At 52.6% G+C, this 18,954-nt stretch overlaps 2 protein-coding genes across 3 annotated transcripts; one reads left to right on the plus strand and one right to left on the minus strand.

The window, feature by feature from the left end:
* Positions 1-8: 8 nt before the first annotated feature.
* On the plus strand, positions 9-10,372 carry IFI35 (interferon induced protein 35). The gene is made up of 7 exons (XM_029926914.1): positions 9-439; positions 8,548-8,649; positions 8,995-9,142; positions 9,216-9,322; positions 9,419-9,605; positions 9,701-9,807; positions 10,021-10,372. Exons 1-7 carry the CDS (start codon positions 401-403, stop codon positions 10,219-10,221), a joined length of 891 nt encoding a protein of 296 aa, XP_029782774.1. The 5' UTR covers positions 9-400; the 3' UTR covers positions 10,222-10,372.
* A 118-nt stretch (positions 10,373-10,490) lies between these two features.
* VAT1 (vesicle amine transport 1) lies at positions 10,491-17,669 on the minus strand. Of its 2 annotated transcripts, none has more exons than XM_029926904.1 (6): positions 17,182-17,669; positions 13,984-14,191; positions 13,407-13,577; positions 13,228-13,317; positions 12,229-12,470; positions 10,491-12,067 (listed from the first exon to the last, which is right to left on the minus strand). In XM_029926904.1, the coding sequence occupies exons 1-6, from the start codon at positions 17,587-17,589 to the stop codon at positions 11,984-11,986; spliced, it is 1,203 nt and encodes a 400-aa protein (XP_029782764.1). In that variant the 5' UTR covers positions 17,590-17,669; the 3' UTR covers positions 10,491-11,983. The 2 variants fall into 2 exon arrangements, with proteins under 2 accessions (XP_029782764.1, XP_029782765.1); XM_029926905.1 differs by having other exon boundaries at positions 17,386-17,668.
* Positions 17,670-18,954: the final 1,285 nt, after the last annotated feature.

The following is an 18,954-nucleotide window of genomic DNA, read 5'->3' on the forward strand; positions in this document are numbered from 1 at the left end:
CCCTCCCCTGCTCGCACTGTCTGTCAAAAATAAAAAATAAAAACGAAAACAAAATTCTACCAACAGGCTTGTGCTGAGAATGAGTGGTAGATTGGGCCCCACATCTAGCTTCTCCTGAGGCCCCCTAAATGGGTAAAGTCAACTTCAAAGACCAGAAAGGCTCCTCCCAGGGGTGGGGAAACCAGCTGGGGGCGTGTGACTATCTAACGGGCAGGGATTTTGGTGAAATGAAAGTGGAAGCAAAGAGCCTGCCGCTTCTACATCAGAAGTGTATTTCAGGTCTGGCCTAGAGGTGACTAAAGCCTGTCAGAAGGTACAAGCAAGAGTTTAGTCACTGTGGACACTGCCACTTTGTGCCCAGCTCTGAAGCCTCAGCTCTTGCCGCCCGGACCCCAGGCCCATGTCAGTGACCCACGATGCCGATGCCGATGCCGATACCGTAAGTGAGGAGGAGTGTGTTGGGGGGAGGGGAGAGAAGCGGAGGAGCATTCCTCTTGGCTGGAAATCTGCAGGTATCTCCGGGTCTGGAGGCCAAGCTCTTAAGACTTGCTGAAGGTCTGGGGAGAAACATGGGTAGGATTCCCTCTCCCCTAACCCACTGCCTCAAAGTTCGATAACCTGCACCTCAGGAGCTCGTGCACTCCTTGTGTGAATGTGCATTTTCCTGAGAGAGAATCCGTAGTGCCCATTAGATACTCGAAGTGTTCTATGACCCAAAAAGTGTAAGCCTTGTGCACACCCTTGTCTCCTGAGATCTTGCCCAACAGACTTCCCCTCATATTTCATCTTAGAGTTGAAATAGACCCTCACCTTATTGTTCATTTCAGCTGAACCTTCGGCCCTCTTCCGGGTCACAGGGAGACATGTCCCGCCTCTGAGAGCTCAGCTTCCCACTGTGAGCTGTGCCCCTCCCTTTCCTGACCTGTGAAAGATCCTACTCCTGCTGGATTGAGCCTGCGCGCCCCCCCCCCCCCCCCCCCCGCCCCACCACCGTGGCTGTTATGCACTCAGCACTCAATAAACAGCGGCTGAATGAATGAAGCTCCTCCCCTCTCCAGTTTCTTCCGGTTTCCCCTCCCTCATACTACGCCATCTGTTATAAATACACCGATGTCTTGCTTGGGAATTTTTCATTTGCCCCTCAAATGTAGGAAGAAAGATCACAGGCTCAGGGCCAGCTGAGTCGGTAGAGCCTGCAACTCTTAATCTCAGGGTTGTAAATTTGAGCCCCACATCGGGTGTAGAGATTACTTTAAAAAAAAAAAAAAACCTTTAAAGGAGCACCTGAATGTCTCAGTTAAGTGCCCAACTCTGGACTTTGGCTCAGGGCATGATCTCAAGATTCATGAGTGCAAGCCCCGCACCAGGCTCTGCGCTGACAGGACAGAGCCTGCCTGGGATTCTCTCTCTCTCCCTCTGCCCCTCCCCACCCCAAATAAATAAATAAACTTCAAAATAAAATAAAATCTTAAAAGATAGATCACAGGCTCTAGAGCCTGCCTGTCTGGTGCCAAATCCTGGTTCCTCCAATTGTGTAGCCTTGGGCAATTAATTAGCCTCTCTAAAATGTATAGTCTAGGGGCACCTGGGTGGCTAAGTCGGTTAAGGGTCCAACTTCAGCTCAGGTCATGATCTCGAAATTTGTGAATTCGAGCCCCGCAACGGGCTCTGTGCTGACAGCTCAGAGCCTGGAGCCTGCTTCGGATTCTGTGTCTCCCTCTCTCTGTTCCTCTCCCACTCAAAAATAAGTAAAAGCATTATTCTCTCTCAAAAATAAATTTTTTAAAAAATGAAAAAATAAAATGTATAGTCTAAGCTCCATTTCCTCATCTATATAATGGGAATGATGGTAACACTTTCTCACAGGAATGCCCACCTGCAAGATTTAAAGCAGACATGGGCACCTGACTGGCTCAGTTGGCATGGAGCATGCCACTCTTGATCTCAGGGTCATGAGTTCAGCCCCACGTTGGGTATATAAACTACTTAAGAAAAAAATTAAACAGATAATCTATAAATCAATGGAGTAAAAACTTAGCTCTCTGGGTGGCACCTCCTAAACCTACAATATGTGTTTGTTATTTTTTTTTAATGTTTATTCATTTTTGAGAGAAACAGAGAGACAGAGAGACAGAGCATGAGTGGAGGAAGGGCAGAGAGAGAGGGAGACACAGAATCCAAAGCAGGCTCCTGGCTGCAGGAGCTTGAACCCACAAACTGAGATCATGACCTGAACCAAAGTCAGACGCTCAACTGACTGAGCCACCCAGGCGCCCCTTGTTATTCTTAATATTACTGCCAACCTTTCAGAACCCTGGTTCCCCAAGATTATCTTGACTTGCCTCCATTTCACTCCTACCTCTAAGGTGGGTTCAGGAGACTTTCTTTTTTATGACTTTTTTTTAAAGTTTATTTTTATTTATTTTGAGAGAGAGAGAGCATGTGAATGGGGGAGGAGGGCAGTCAGAGAGGAAAAGAGAATCCCAAGCAAGCTCCACACTTTCAGAGCAGAGCCCGACGTGGGGCTCGATCTCACGACCGTGAGATTATGACCTGAGCCAAAACAAGAGTCGGACACTTAACCAGTTGAGCTCCCCAGGCACCCTTATGACTTTTTTTTTTAATGTTGACTTATTTTTGAGAGAAGGGTATGAGGGTCAGAGAGAGAGGGGGACAGAAGATCTGAAGCGGGCTCCTTGATGACAGCAGCAAGCGGACACAGGACTCTAAATCACAAACTGCAAGATCATGACCTAGCCAAAGTCCAACGCTCAACTGACTGAGCCACCCAGGCGCCCCAAAGATTACCTTTTTAAAGCTCTGTGCCTCTAAGAGCTCTTCTTCTTTTACCACATGCTGCTCCAACCCAGAGTCATTTCCACCAAGTCCTGTCCCTGAGTGTATGTGTCTTCATCGGCCTTGAGTTTGACTTGCTTTTACCCATTAATTAACCCTGACAAACCTCAGGTTCCTCATGTATAAAGTGAGGATTCAGAAAATAGAAAACATTCAACATAGCACTCATCGTGTGCCAGGCGCCATTGTTTCCAACAAAATTATAGGTGGAAATTGCTATTATGCCCATTTTACAGATGAGGAAACCAAGGCACAGAGAACTAAGTAACTTGTTCATTGTCTTGTAGTACTAAAAGGAGCTGGATGTAAGCCTCAGAGGTTTGGCTCCAGAATTTGTGTTCTTTTTTTTTTTGTCTTTATTTTGAGAGAGAGAGAGAGAGAGAAAGAGAAGCAGAGAGAGAGGGAGACACAGAATCTGAAGCAGGCTCCAGGCTCTGAGCTGTCAGCACAGAACCCAACGCGGGGCTCGAACCCACAAACTGTGAGATCATGACCTGAGCTGAAGTCGGACGCCCAACCAACGAAGTTAGCCACCTAGGCGCCCCCAGAGTTTGTGTTCTTAATCGTTACGCTGAACAGCCTCTCAATACCCTATGATGAACGTAGGCAGCAGGAGATTTTATCTCATGGGGTGGTTAGGTTATAGATTTCGCAAGTAAAGCAGAAGAATGTAGGCAGTCCACATTAATCTTAAATCATTAACTCACTGCTACAGTATCCGGAATTTACAGCCTGTCAATGACCTCAATGTACAATGGACTGCAGTTTTTTTCATTAAGCACCAGATGCACATTGGCTCGCATTTAGGAGACCATGTTATCATGTCACACAAATAATAGCATGTGTAGTTGAATTCATGTAAGTGACTACAGTCAACCTGTGCTGTCCTTAAGAAGGGGCTCCTGGGTGGCTCAGTCAGTTGAGTGTCCGACTTCAGCTCAGGTCATGATCTCATGGTTTGTGGGTTTGAGCTCTGCCTCGAGCTCTATGCTAACAGCTAGCTCAAAGCTTGGAACCTACTTTGGATTCTGTGTCTCCCTCTCTCTCTGTCCCTCCCTTGTTCATGCTCTGTCTCTCAAAAATAAATAAATGTTAAAAAAAAAAAAAAGCAGCAGCAGAAGAGGAAGGTCCTAGAAGAGAGAAGTTTCAGTTGGGAGTTGGAGAGAGGAGGCATTTTTTTGATACTTAAATGAGGTAGAGCCCAACTGTGCCGGGCACCTAGCGGGCCCCCAGTAACACTGGCTCTCTTCCCTTGCCTGCTGTGGCAGTGGATTCTACCAAGTTCTTGACACCCAGGTCTTCAACCTTGGCATTGCCTCTCCAGTTTGTCCTTTCTGTCTCCTTAATATTAACATCCACAGAGTCCGGGGGCTTCATGAAATGTGCTCGCCCATGCTTGGCCATTGCCCGGGTCTGGCTCAGCTTGTCACGTCCGGAGGAATTAGAATCTCCGAGTCTCACTCCCCAGTTCCTGCTGCTCTGGCTCATCCTGCCATGGCGGCCAAGTTGCTCTCTTAAATACCATGTCCACCACCTCACCTCCCTCAGAAATCTTCCCTCGGTCTTCTCCATCTCCTACTGATATTAGATCTGAACTCCCCTGCTCCAGTGGTTCTTTTATTTATTTATTTTTTAATATTTTTTATTTATTTTTGAGAGACAGAGAGAGACAGTGTGAGCAGGGGAGCGTCAGAGAGAGAGGGAGATACAGGATCTGAAGCAGGCTCCAGGCTCTGAGCTAGCTGTCAGCACAGAGCCTAATGCAGGGCTCGAACCCACAGATGTGAGATCATGACCTGAGCTGAAGCTGGATGCTTAACCAACTCAGCCACCCAGGCGCCCCTCCAGTGGTTCTTTTAAAATCTTGAGGGGGCGCCTGGATGGCTCAGTGAGTTAAGTGTCTGACTCTTGATTTTGGATCAGGTCATGATCTCACGGTTCATGGGATCGAACCCAGGAGTAGGGCTCTACACTGACAGTATGAAACCTGCTTGGGATTCTCTCCCTCTCTCTTTCTGCCCCTCCCCTGCTCATGCACCCTCGATGACTCGCTCTTTCTCAAAATAAACAAACATTTAGAAAAACTCTATATTGGGGCACCTGGGCAGCTCAGTCAGTTGAGTGTGTGTCTTTGGCTCAGGTCATGATCTTGTGGTCTGTGGGTTCGAGCCCAGCACCAGGCTCTGTGCTAAGAGCCTAGAGCCTGGAGCCTTCTTTGGATCCTGTGTTTCCTTCTCTCTCCTCCTCCTTCCCAACTTGTACTCTGTCTCTCTCTCAAAAATAAATAAATATTTTTAAAAATTTAACTCTGTATTTATTTTTATTAAGCTATTTATTTATTCATTACTTTTTTAAAGTTTACTTATTTACTTTGAGAGAGAAACAGAGAGAGAGAGAGAGAGTGGGGGGTGAGGGGGAGGGACAGAGAGAGGGAGAGACAGAATCCCAAGCAGGCTCGAATTACTGGAGCAAAGCCTGATGTGAGGCTCAAACTCACAAACCATGAGATCATGACCTGAGCTGAGATCAAGAGTCGGGTGCTTAACTGACCGAGCCATGCTGCTGCCCTTTTTAAAAGCTATTTTACCTTATTATTTTATTTTATTTTATTACTTTTTAAGTTTATTTATTTATTTTGAGAGAGAGAGACAGCACAATGGGGAGAAGGAGAGAGAGAGAGAGAGAGAGAGAGAGAGAGAGAGAATCCCAAGCAGGCTCTGCACTGTCAGCACGGAGCCCAACAAAGGGCTTGAATCCATGAAACTGTGAGATCATAACCTGAGCTAAACCGACAGTTGGATGCTTAATCAACTGAGCCACCCAGGCGCCCAAAGCTATTTTATTAAATAGCATTGCCAATTACTAGATTTTCAAACAATTATGTACAATTAGATCAAGATTTAAAGCAGAAGTAACGAGAATGAACTATCTAGCTCAAAATGTCTTAATATGTATTTCATTTTTCTTTTTTAAACTTTCTTTTTCTTATATTTTTATAATTCAGCCATCTCTTTCAAATAAAAAATTGGATTTCTATTTTACTTAAAAATGGGAAGATACGGAGGTGGGGGGCACCTGGGTGGCTTAGTCAGGTGAGTATCTGACTTTGGCTCAGGTCATGATTTGATGTTCATGAGTTCGAGCCCCACATCGGGCTCCCTGCTGTCAGCGTGTCAGTGCAGAGCCTGCTTCAGAGTCTCTGTCCCCCTCTCTCTGCCCCTCTCCTGCTTGTATTCTCCCCCCAAATAAATAAATATTTTTTTTAAAGGGGAAGATACAGGGCATCTGGCCAGCTCAGTTGGTAGAGCACATGGCTCTTGATCTTGGGTTCAAGCCCCATGTTGGGCATAGAGCTTTACTTAAAAAAAAAAAAAAAAAAAGGAAGATACAGGATCCAGGAACCACATTCCCATGCGAGAAAATCTTGGTTGGATGGGGCACCTGGGTGGCTCAGTTGGTTAAGTGTCTGACTCTTGGTTTCGGCTCCGGCCATGATCTCCTGGTTTGTGGGTTTGAGCTCCACACTCCTAGTGCAGAGCCTGCGTCAGATTCTCTCTCACTTTCTCTGCCCTTCCCCCCTCCTGCACATGCTCTTGCTCTCTCAAAATAAATAAATAAACTTTAAAAAAAAGAAAAGAAAATCTTGGTTGGAGCTGAGAAGTTGCCACTTTAGTAAGGACATGCTCTTTCTAGTTTGTGACTCTTTACGGTCTACACTGGCTGCCTGGGCTCATTGATGTCATCTATTTGGCTCTTAAAGGCACCTTGTTTGTGAACATATAAAGAACTAGGTACCGGGGCGCCTGGGTGGCTCAGTCAGTTAAGCGTCCGACTTCAGCTCAGGTCATGATCTCATAGTCCATGGATTCAAAGCCTTGCATCAGGCTCTGTGCTGACAGCTCAAAGCCTGGAGCCTGCTTCCTATTCTGTGTTTCCCTCTCTCTCTGCCCCTCCCCTGCTCACTCTCTGTCTCTGTCTCTCAAAATAAAGACATAAATTTTTTTAAATAAAGAACTAGGTACATTTCTCACTACTTATAAACCAGCATTATTTGGTCAAGCCCTAGTTTTTCTCTACTTAAAATAGAGTGAACTCACACTGAATGTCTTCAATGCCCTGTGTAATATCCTCCCATTCTGTCATTAATTCACTCCATCCATTCATTCATTCAACACATTTACTGAATGCCTGTTTTGTGCCAGGGACTCTGCTGAACACTGGGGATACAGAGATGACTAGGACAGAGTCCCGCCTTCCCCAGTGAGCTCACACTCCTCTGAGCCGACCTTATTTACCAGGCTCCCCAACCACAGAGTGACCTCTGCCAGCTAACATCTACTCCATCCCACAAACAAAGGTGCATTTATTCGTATCCCTGGTGTCATTCCCCTGCCCGTGTTGTCACTCTCCGTCTCTGGACCTGCTCCAAATCACACCCAGCGTGAAAGGCTGCTCAGCACAGTGGAAAGAATGGCAGTCAAGGGACAAGCTGGGAGATGGGGGTAAATTGCTCCGCCACTCTGTGCTTGACATCTTCACTGTACAGCACAGATTAGCAGTCTGGAGTCAGACTGCATAGGGCTGAATGACTTCCGGCAAGTCACTTAGCCTCTCTGAGCTTCAGTTTCCTCTTCTGTAAAATAAGGACAAGAGTAAACTTATTTTACAGGGTTGTTTCAAGAACTAAGCCATATAAAAGCCATAAAAAGCTTAGCATAGGGCGCCTGCGTGGCTCAGTTGGTTGAGTATCCAACTCTTGATTTCAGCTCAGGCATGATCCTAGGGTCATAGGATCGAGCCCCCAAGTTGGAGTCTGTGCTGGGCATGGAGCCTGCTTGAGATTTCTCTCTTTTTCCCTCTCCTGTGTGCTCTCTCAAAGAAAGAAAGACAGAAGAAAATTATAATTAAAGCTTAACAGAGTGCCTGACATATAGTAAATGCTCAATAAATGATAGCTGAGGCACCTGGATGGCTCAGTCTGTTGAACATCCCACTCCAGCTCCAGCAATGATCTCACAGTTCGTGGGCTCGAGCCTCGTATTGGACTTTGCACTGACAGTGTGGAGCCTGCTTTGGATTCTCTCTCTCTCTCTCTCTCTCTCTCTCTCTTTCTCTCTGCCCCTCCCCCATTCATGTGCTCGAGCTCTCTCTTTCTCTCAAAAACAAACATTTTTTTAAAAAGCTAGCTAATAGTATGACATTTTGCCACTCTACGCCCCCACTCCTCCCAGGGGCCTCCCTAGTTATGTTAAGCCCTATGGGGTTGTCCCTCCTCCATATTCCTGATGTCCTCCACAATCTGTCATTGGAGGGTGACCCTGTCTTGGGTACTGTTTTGCACAGACCCGAGAGCCAGCCTCTTGTCCCCCATTGCCCTGTGTCAGTGCCCAGTACCCCATGGCAGGAGCTCAGCATCCGTTAAATGCAAGCTCTGGAATGAAGTTAAATGCTTCTGGAATGAAGCAGCCCTGGCTGCTGAGAGGGCTCCTTCTGCCCCTGTCCCCCAGCTGAGATGAGGCCGAGTCCTGAGCAGAGTGGGCCAGGGCCTGCCCAGGCCAGGGGGGAGGGGCTGGCTGTTCCGGAGCTGAGCATCAGTTCTGCTGTGCAGGGAGCCCATAATCGGGTCCCTTTCCCCTGGGCTCATTCTCTGGGAAGGCAGATGGATGTCTGGTCATTTCCCTGCCCCAACAGACCCTCCGTGCCCTTCGGGAGGAGCAGGCCAGACTAAAGGCGAGGCTGCAGGAGCTGCAGCAGCGGAGGACGGAACTTGGGGACGTCCCCCATCAGGACCAGGTACGCTGGGAGAGGGGGATGTCGCGGTGGACAGAATGAGTTTCTCTCCTGGCTCTGCCACTTCCTTGCTGCATGACCTCCAGTGTGGGACTTGAACTCTCTGGACCTGTCTTCCCATCTGTAACGCAGAGCTCCCAAACTCGCAGGCTTCTGAGGACAACTAACATCTTGTGTGGCAAGTGTTCCTAGGGGCTTGACCTATGTTCGTCCACCCATGTATCCGGCTCTCCTTTCCACGAGTGTACTCATCCCCGGCATCAATCCCATGGGACACTTTCCTTGTAGGGTGCTGTGGCTTCTCCCCCCACTTGAAGGCTGCATCTGCCTCCTCTCCCCCACCTCCAGGTCCCATTCCCAGTGCCCCTGGTCCCCCTGGTGTTCCGAGGACACACTCAGCAGGGCACAGAAGCGCCCAAGTCTTTGGTTTCCAAACTCCGGATCTGCTACCCTCTGCCTGGAGGCTCTGCTTTGGTCACCTTCGATGACCCCAAGGGTGAGCTCTCGCAGAGGCCCCTGGGAGGGAGGCTGGGAGGCTTCCCAGTACTGACCCTGCTCCCCCGACCCAGTGGCCCAGAGGGTGCTACAGCAAAAGGAGCATAAGATCGACATCGAAGAGTGCTGGCTGCGGGTGCAGGTCCAGTCCTTGGAGCTGCCCATGGTGACCGCCGTGCAGGTGACAGAACTGCAGCGTTGGGGACATGCAGGGGGTGCCGTGCACTTGTGCAAGGGGAGGAGCGGGGCTGTACCTCTCCTTCCTGTCTGCCCCTAGGTGTCCAGACAGATAAGCAGGAGCAGTGTGCTGGTCACTGGGTTTCCTGCAGGGCTCAGGCTGAGTGAGGAGGAGCTGCTGGACAAGCTGGAGATCTTCTTTGGCAAGACCAGGAACGGGGGTGGCGATGTGGAGAGTCGGAAGCTGCTGCCAGGGGGTGTCATGCTGAGTTTCACTACGGAGGCAGGTGAGGGCCCTGCCAATGAGATTGGGGCTCATGCGTCGGGCCACAGGGGAGAAGAGCCCTGGATGCTAGAAGTCCATCCCTCTCTGTCCCCGCAGTGGCCCAGAACCTGTGCCGGACTGGCCAGTTTACAGTGCCACTGGGCACGAAAAGCTTCCCTTTGAGAATCTCACCCTTCCTAACTGGGGAGATCGAAAAGGCAGAGGTAAGTGGGAAGGTGAATTGGTGGCTGGGCCGGAAAACTGTCTGCCTGCCAGAAACTTGCCCAAGAAGGGATCAGAGCTCCCAGACTCCACTGCCCTCCCCACCATCGGCCAGCCTCCCAGGGCTCCTGGCCCTTCCCAGTCCCCAGGGGGCACTGCCTGCCCCCAGTCCCTGGCTCCCACGAGCCTTGCCCATCTCCTGGCTCCTTTTCCAGATCGTGTTCCAGCCAGTGGCCCAATCAGTGCTGGTGCTCAACATTCCTGACGTCCTGGAGGGCCCGGAGCTGCAGGACATCCTGGAGATCTACTTCCAGAAGCCCTCCCAGGGAGGTGGGGAGGTGGAGGCCCTAACAGCCGTGCCCCCAGGCCAACGGGGCCTGGCGATCTTCACCAGCACCTCAACCTCGTTGGGCTAAGAGGCTGCCCTTCTCACCCCCTCACCCGCACCCCTGCCAAGCCTCTCGAACTGGCTGGAGTTGGGTGCACAGGTGGGAGACACGGTGCACATGGTGCTGGTCAACAGCGGCCGGGATTATGGCTTATGAAATTGGCCCGAGAACAACAAAAGTGGCGTGACTGTCTTCTCATTTCATTTCCTGAAAGGAAACTGGATGTGAGCACGGAAGGAGGAGCCCTAACCTTCCAGGAGCCCACCTTCCCCTCCACTCTCAGAGGCAACATCCAGGACCCAGGGTTTGGCTTTTTATTGACACAAACACAAAGGCAGCTTCGGTAATGGTAGGGGGTGGGGTACACAAAAGCAGAAATCGCCCTTCACACGTTTAGGCCTCGTGTAGACACTGAAGAGGCTGAGCCCCTCCCCCCACCTCCCATTGGCAACAGCTGGGCAGTAACCCTCCCTAATTCCGTATCTGGGAGCAGAGGGAGTTGTACCCTGTGCCAGCAAGTCCCCCACTTTGGTTCCGGCAGCCCAGGTCCTAACCACCCCTCTCCTTATTCCCCTGTTCCATCTCCCCACCCATGTAAACAAAGTTTGGGGCTGAGTTTGAAAAGCTGCCCTCCTGCTCTGAGAAGGTAGTGGGCCTCCCTTGACGACACGGGAAATGTGCTTCGATTTTGACTTTGGTCCCAGAACAAGAAACAGATGGCATTGCCTCTCAGAGCTCTGGCTGGTAAATGCCACACTTATCTGCAAGGCTGAGAACGCTGCCCCACCTTTTTCTCCTCAAGCAGCCAGAGAGAAATGACAGCCCCAGAGACGGGACACGGCACAGACCCCGGGAGGCTAGGGGCTGCTCCCCCCAACCCCCACCGGCACACGCACACAGATTTTTGGCAGTGTGGGACAGAGAGGCAGCAAGAGCCCACCTCCACCAGAATGAGGAAGGCACTGGGGAGTACAGGGATGGAGGAGGAGGTGTGAGACAGGGACCCCACCCACCCACCCACCCACACTCTCAAGCACAGGTTTTCCGTTGCTAAGGCACTGAGAACAAATCCACTAGAACTCAGTGAAGGGTGGGGTGGTGGGGGGAGCTCTGTGTCCCTCCCACAGAATCAGGACCTAGGGAAGAGGTCAGATTCCCACCCTCGTTGGAAGAGGCAACCTTGGTTAAGAGTGGCAGAAAACCCGGAGGTGGAAGAAGCCCAGCTGTGCTCAAGGAGACGGGGACCCGAGGACAAGGCCATGCAACGAGGCAACAGAGTTCAGAGGTGGGCACCAGCTGGCTGAAGGGACACGAGGGCAAGACAGGGACATGTTGGATCCACACAGATAGGCCCCATATCCTGAGCTGACATTTTGATTCTTTGCAGGGAAGGGAGCAGGGGCAGGAGGGGAGACAAGGCAGAGGTGGAAGCACACAGAACTGGACGGAAAAGGACTGGCTAACCTTGGCACAAAAGCAGCACAGCAGGCCCAGGGAAAGGGTGGGGGCAGGAAGCAGCCGGCCTCCCTCTGACCCTCCCTGTCCCCTTGGCAGGGCCCAGACATCCAAGTGGTCACTTCCCAACCTCTTCAGAGGGCAGGAAGGGGGGAGGGGGCCCTGCCTAAGGAGAAAGAACAGGGCAGGGGCGAGGTCATTACCACGGAGACCTTTGGGGGCGAGTGGTCAGAGAGCGTTGAGGAGGACGAAATGTAAGAGAGTCTGGCAACCAACACAATGTGGCTCCCTAGCTTCTCTCTTCCCAGGTCCCGAGGGTCTGCCAGCCCCGGCCCTAGTTCTCCTTCTCGGGTCCAGGCACCAGGAGGACTTTGCCCACATTCTTCTTCTCCTGCATCTGCCTCATGGCATCCGCCACCTGGACAGGAAGACAAGACTCTGCTCCCAGCGCCATCCAGCCCCTTGAGAGGGCCAGCCTAGAGGAGTCAGCGCTCCCCTTCCCAGGAATCCTACCCCTGGGGGCCCAGCCTTCAGGGGCCCTCCCCTGCCCCCCACCCCCAGCCCAGCCATCACACTCACCTTCTCAAAGGGCCAGACAGAGTCAATGTGGGGTTTGATGCGGCCCTGGTTGTACAGAGCCAGGAGGCGGGCCACCACGCCACTGACTAGCTCTGCCTCGTTCTCCAGGTAGCCCAGGTGGAAGCCGCACACCGCTCGATTGGCTGGCAGCAGCTGCAATGCCGTCACACTAAACTGGTTCCACCAAGTGCGTGCCAGGGCCATCAGGTTCCGCTTGGGGCCGGTCAGCAGGTTGGCCATCCCTGAGGGATAAGGAGACGTGGTAGCCTGTGAATCCAGGTGCTGGGCACGTCCCTGTCCGAATTCATGCTCATCTGCCCCTGTTGGGCCTTTTATAATCACCCATAGCAGTGCTGGGGAGTGATGGGGAAATCCCCCCACCTGCAGGCTGCCAGGCCCAGACGGACTCCAGATGACTCAAAAATTGCCCGACTATTTATTTGTTGATTTGTGTGTGTGTGAAATAGTTTTCCTTCCTTCCTTCCTTCTTTCTTTCTTTCAATTTATTTTGGAGAGAGAGACAAAAAGAGTGTGAGCTGGGGAGGGGCAGTGAGAGAGAGATACACAGCATCCGAAGCAGGCTCCAGGCTCTGAGCTGTCAGCACAGATCCTGATGCGGGGCTTGAACTCATGACCTGAGCCGAAGTTGGATGCTGAACCAACTGAGCCATCCAGGTGCAATATGTGTGAAATCATTTTTCAAATGAAAATGCAGCCTGATCAAGAAGCCCAGGACAAAGGAAGGCAGGCTGATGGATTTTGCATCTGGAAAAAGCCCCAAACATGAGCACAGAAAGAACACAGAATTCGCTGTGACTCGCAGGAAAAGTAGTGACCGAGAATGACAGCAGCTGTCCCCCCAGAGGCAGCAGTTTGAGTACATTACCCAGGCCAGCCCCCACCCTGATGCTCCCTTGAGCACTGGAGGCCCTGGGCCCCTGCATCCTATCCTCCAGACCCACCCTGCCTCTCCCCTCCATCCCCAGCCCACTAACTCACCATAGATGACCACTTTGCCCATGGGTTTGAGGAGGTTGTAGCCCTTGGCAGTATCTGACCCACCCAGAGGGTCCATGACGATGTCCACTCCTGTCACAGAGCAGGGGGTCCCAGGGACAGCATTAGGATCCATAGATCTGGAATGCCCCATCCTGCCCCTGCCCATACCCCTATCCCACCTTTGGGGGAGACCTTCTTGATCTCATCCACATAGTCGGTCGTATGGTAGTCGATGGGGTGTGTGACCCCATTCTCCTTTAGCAGCTCATGCTTGCTGGCCGAAGCCGTGCCGAACACCGTCACATTCTCCACTGTGCGGCACAGCTGCACGGCGGCCATACCCACACCCCCTGCAGCAAGACATTTTCATAAGGAGGGGATGTGGAGTCACCCGCCCCCCGCTCTCCATTCTTGCCTCTCAAGGACTCCGCTCATCACCTTCATTTTACCTGGGCCCATTTTGAGGCCTTCTCTCCTCATCACCCCATCCAATTTCCATAATTGAGAATTGGGGGGGGGGAGGGTAGCTGGCAAAGGAGGGGGTGTGCTGGGTGAGGGCGCGTTGCTATGGATAGCACACCAGGCTAGACCCGGTTCCTGAATGTTACCACGGCAACAATACTGCAGAGGCCTCTGGGAGCCATAGGCCGAGGCAGCCTGGTGTTGTCATGACAACCGTCCAGACAGGCTGCAGGGAAGGGGCCCAAAGGAAATCTGGGTGGGGTAAGGAGGGGATACAGGGAGGGGGTCTGTCACCTGCAGCCATGTGTACCAAGACGCTGTGGCCAGGCCGTAGGTTGCCGAAGTCAAAGAGGACCATGTAGGCTGTGATGTAATTGACCAGCAAGGCAGCAGCTTCCTCAAAGGTCATGCCCTCAGGCATCTGGAAGGTCTGGGCTGCGGACACAGTCACCTCCTCCTGCCACATGCCTGACCGAATCAACACCATCACCCGGTCCCCCACCTTGAAGAATGGAAGAAGAGCATCATTCAGTCCCTCGGTCCTTCACCCACTGGTGATTTATCACCTGCTACATACAAGGCCCTCTTCCTGGCAATGAAGTAGAGATAGAAGCAGCCATGGTAGTCGTGGTAATTGTAATAATCATAATACCATCAAAAACAATACTAATTTACTTTTACTGAGTGCTTAGTAAGGTTCAGGCCCTATTATAAGTACTATAAGTCTATTTTAAATTTTTTTAATGTTTATTTTTGAGAGAGAGAGAAATAGAATGTGAGTGGGGGAGGGGCAGAGAGAGAGAGGGAGACATAGAATATGAAGCAGACTCCAGGCTCTGAGCTGTCAGCACAGAGCCTGATGTGGGGCTCAAACTCATGAACCGTGAGATCATCACCTGAGCCGAAGCTGGATGCTTAACCAACTGAGCCACCCAGGCGCCCTTAAGTGCTATAAGTCTATAAACTCTTGATTAATCCTTACCTGCTCTTTGAGGTAGAGACAGTCCTTATTTCCACTTTACAGATCTTATACTTCACTATTGTGTAAGATCCCTGAATGCCACAGAAGCTTAGTTAGGGCAGCTTGAAGTGTTGTTAAAGAGATTAAACTGTTTTGGTTAAAGAAAGATGGGCTCTGCTGTTTACGGAACCGTGTGACCTTGGGCAAATAAGAACTACTTAACCTTTTTGAGCCCCAGTTTTCCTGTCTGTAAAACAGGGTAGCTACGATGTTTAAGTGGCCAAAAAAAAATCATTTGGTAATTTTTAGCCTGGTGTCTGGCACATAGGAAGCAGTTCGTAGTATGAAGTAACAAGAATGATAAAGTGCAGCTAAAGATCTCTGAGCAGCTATGGCTGGGTGCAGTTACCTCCTGAGAAGAGTTTGAGCCAGTCCTGGGGGCCCAGAAAGCACCTTCACCCCGTGTCAGGGAGAGGGGTGACGGATGAGGACAGCCACACAACCCCATCCACCAAGAAGAAGCATTTCCCCCCAACTGTCTCAGCCACCAGCACAAGAGCCTCATTGCAGGAGGGAAATTGGGCAAAGAAAACCGAATCTTTCCCTCCAGCTTAGCATCTGGGGGCAAGAGGAGGGCAGAGGGAAAGCGGCAATCTCAGGAGAAAGGATTAGGCTTCTCCTCACTCTCTGAAGCCCCCAGAGAGAGAAGTGTGGGTGCTATTCCAGGAAAATCCAGGTCTGTGTTGGTCCCTGCCAGGAATGATGGGAATTCTGTATATTAAGGAGACTTGGGATGCATGGGAAGAGGCGATGGGACTCCCCCACACACTCCTTTCCACGTCCCCGCACTCCACTGATGAGGATGCAGGCAAGCACTGGCCTGAGATGAGGTCTGGGGAACGGAAGCTTTCCACCCCAGGACCTCAGGATCAGCAGACTCAGAAATAGCCCAGGAGTGCTGGAAAGTGCAGTGTGGTCAGCCTGGGTCATGACCAGCCCCGATCAGTCGTGGTCTGGCTCAGGACAACGCTCACTTACCCATGCTAATGCCAACCCCTCAGCCCATCACAGGGCTGGGCCATGACCCCTCCCCAGTCCAGACATCAGGAGGGAGGGAGGGAGGGCTCTCCCCACAGAATCCAGCCTCTTACATCAGATTGTTGCCCTGGACAGGATATCCTGTATTTACTAAGCGGAAAGTATGGGGAGGGAGGTTAGGTGGGTGGCCTTCAAACATGAACTACAACTCCCCCCACACCCCAACACACACATAAAATTCCTTAATATCTTCTCAAGAATTACTTATAAGTCAGTGGAAAGGGTGGGGCCAGAGCTGAATTAAGGGAGAAGCCCTTTACGGAGGAGATGTTTGCGAGCACAATAAGTCCAAGAATTCCAGCTCTGGGATCTGGGACTTGCAGGTCTTGCGGGAGGATGGTGGCATTTGAGGGGCCTCCCTTGCAGGGGGCCGATTTAAAAAGAAATCCCCAGACCAACGACGTGCAAAAGCTTCACCCCAACTCTCTCAAAAAGCTGCTCATTTGGAACTCCCTGGTGTCCGGGTTTGTGGCCAAGATTAATGATAAACGAAACGAGAAACAGACCGGCAGAGCTGGGCCAACCTGCTCCCGGTACCACACCCCCCCACCGCAGTCCAAATGGGACAACACTGGGGTTTCTGAGGTGAGGGTCCTCCTCAAGCAAGGCGGAGGCGTGTTCCCTGCCTTCCCAAGGGTAGCCCGGGGTCGTGGCCCTCTGGCTGAGTCACTGGAGGAGGAGATATTGCAGTCACGGGACACAGAGAGCCTAAGACAATGATCCAGAGACCCGATCTCGCCCCCGCCAACCCCAAGAGCAGAGTAGCCGTGTAAGGTCGATGGGAGGGCGAGCGGCAGGCTCCCCCTCCTCCATGATGGGCGTGCCTCGTCTCTTTGGCCTTGCTCTGGGAGGGGCCTTCTCACACCCCCACAGACCACGGGGCTGCATGTGACTGGGGCTCTGGCAGGGTCATGCGTCCCCGCCCAACCCTGACAACATAGCTTCTTAAGCTCCCTCGGGGAAAGAGGCGCTAATCGGTACTCAGGGTTACGGATCACAATTACCCAGGCAGAGTCTGGTGGGCCCGGGTACAGGTGTGGTTTTAAGAGGGTGGTGAGGGGCGAGGCGGGGGTGTGTGTGTGGTGGTGGGAGTTGACAAGGTCATTGTGCGCATGCGCAAGGGTGCTTTATTGTGCTCCCCCCTAACCCCAACCCACAGCCTCGGCGGCGGCTTCTGGGCGGCGGCCGCAATTGAAATGGTTGAGGAGGGGGCGATAACTCCATCGCCACTCCCTATCCCCCAATATAAACCCAGTTCTCCAGGGCCCTCGGTACACAGGCTCCCTTCCTAAGCCTTCCATGCCCTCCTACCTGGATCAGTGCCAGTTTCCCCCGCCCTGCCACACCCCCGGCCCCCGCCCATTCGAGCTCCGCTGCCCCAAGGCCTGGGCAGCCTATCCCTCCGCTGCACTGCCCCGTCCTGGCCCGCTCACCTTGCGGTCATTGACTCCCTCGCCCACTGCGACCACTGTGCCGGCGCCCTCCATGCCCGGAGTGTGGGGCAGAGGCGGCAGCCGGTCGTACAGTCCCTGCCGGGCCATAAGGTCGGCGAAGTTGAGCCCGCAAGCCCGGACGCGCAGCGTCAGCTGGCCGGGCCCGGGGGCCGGGGTCACAGCCGGCCGACTCTGCAGCTTCACCTTGTCGTAGCCGCCGAAGCCCGTGAGCACCAGGCAGCGCAGCGGCGTCTGCGACTCGGCCGCGGCCCCCTCGGAAGGCGCGGGTGGCTGGGCGTCGCCAGCTACCTCGGCTTTCGGGGGCTGAGAAGGGACGTCTTCTCCGGCCCCTGCTTCGGCCGCTGCCACCACGGTGGCCGCCTCGGCTACCTCTCTCTCCGCCGACATGTCTGGGACTCCCGACTTGTGCGCAGCTGGACGGAGGGTGCACAGCTGGGGAGGGCGGGGCGCGCGTCGGGAGAAGTGGCGGTGGTGGACTCCGAGCGGGAGGGGAGGGGCGCCGGGCCGGGGGCGGGGCCTCGCACGCCGACTTAAAGGGCCACCGCGCGGGTGTTGCAGTAACACGAAAAGTGAAGACCTGGAACATCTGGAGGCAGACCCTCGAGAGGGCATCTTAAGATCATGCAGACTGCTACTTAATTTGCTCATTTATTCATAATAAACCGTATGGAAGTTAAACAATATGTGAAAGGACAATCTGAAGGACGATCCCCAAATCTCAGCTTACACTAGATTTGGGGAGCCAGCCACCTGTAGACTGGAACCCAACTAAGTTGTTCCTCAGGCTCTGACTCTACCCATCTGTAACCAATTCATGTGGTCTTGCAGTGATATCTTGGAGCAGGGAGACCGAGTCTTTAAAACTTTCCATCTGACTGTTTAAACTCTGTGCCTCAACCTTCCCTTCTGTAAAACGGTGAAGATATTGCTCGCTCTAAAAGATAAAATTAAATCGAGTATAACCGATGTGTTTTTTTTTTTTAAAAAGCAGTTTTAAAAGGTAAAATATGCCATGCAAATGCAAAACAGTTGTGTAGTCATCGTTAGACTCTGGATCAAGCCTTAAATGACTTTAGGGCTTTTCTCTGGCTGCAGCAGGGCTGTCATTCTGGGCAGTTCTATTTTCCTCTTCCTCCCCATCTCTGTCTCCCCGAAGTATCCACCAGAGGACGCAGCTCCCCCAAAACTTTCCACCCTGAGTCTGGCTGGAGAAACTCAGTGCACACTTCCCTGGTGGCCCAAGCCCTCGGTTAAGCCACTCCAGCCCCAGTCTAGGCAGTCCGTTGCCATGGGGACTGGAAGCCATGATGTCACCATTGTCCGGGTGGGTGTGTTGGAGTCCATACCCTCCTATCCCCAAGACTCCCTGCCGGGACGTGAGTGTAGGGGGGAGACCAAACCAAAAAGACTCGCTCCTTCTCCTACCATCTCGCGCCCCCTCCTGTTCAGGAAGTGGATGGCTGCCCCCCCTTCGCGTGTCCGCACTAGCACACCGCCGTGCACGCGTGGGCACGCAGAAGGCCCGAGCCTCGCGCGTTTGCAGCTTTCACCCTACCCCTCAGAACTTCGCTCGAACTCTGCCCCGCGCCCATCCCCAAAGCAGTCAAAACAGTCACATAAGCCCGGCCCGGCCGGCCCTGAACCCGCAGGGGGTCCCCCAGACCCGCCCCAGCGCGCTGGAACCCGGCTCCCAGCCCTAGCATTCCCCAGGCCCCGCCTGGCTCCACTGGGCCCCGCCTCCTCCGGCTGCGC

This window comes from Suricata suricatta, chromosome 17 (assembly GCF_006229205.1).
Source record: "Suricata suricatta isolate VVHF042 chromosome 17, meerkat_22Aug2017_6uvM2_HiC, whole genome shotgun sequence".
NCBI classification, from domain to species: domain Eukaryota; kingdom Metazoa; phylum Chordata; class Mammalia; order Carnivora; family Herpestidae; genus Suricata; species Suricata suricatta.

Excerpts from the sequence above, each read along its gene's own strand:
- IFI35 (XM_029926914.1), top strand. The coding sequence starts at position 401 with ATGTCAGTGACCCACGATGCCGATGCCGATGCCGATACC. Across the intron at positions 8,650-8,994 it reads ACGTCCCCCATCAGGACCAG|GTCCCATTCCCAGTGCCCCT; the intron begins GTACGCTGGGAG and ends CCCCACCTCCAG. Across the intron at positions 9,606-9,700 it reads GAGTTTCACTACGGAGGCAG|TGGCCCAGAACCTGTGCCGG; the intron begins GTGAGGGCCCTG and ends CTGTCCCCGCAG.
- VAT1 (XM_029926904.1), bottom strand. The coding sequence starts at position 17,589 with ATGTCGGCGGAGAGAGAGGTAGCCGAGGCGGCCACCGTGGTGGCAGCG. Across the intron at positions 12,471-13,227 it reads GGGCAAAGTGGTCATCTATG|GGATGGCCAACCTGCTGACC; the intron begins GTGAGTTAGTGG and ends CTTATCCCTCAG. Across the intron at positions 12,068-12,228 it reads CTGTCTGGCCCTTTGAGAAG|GTGGCGGATGCCATGAGGCA; the intron begins GTGAGTGTGATG and ends CTTCCTGTCCAG.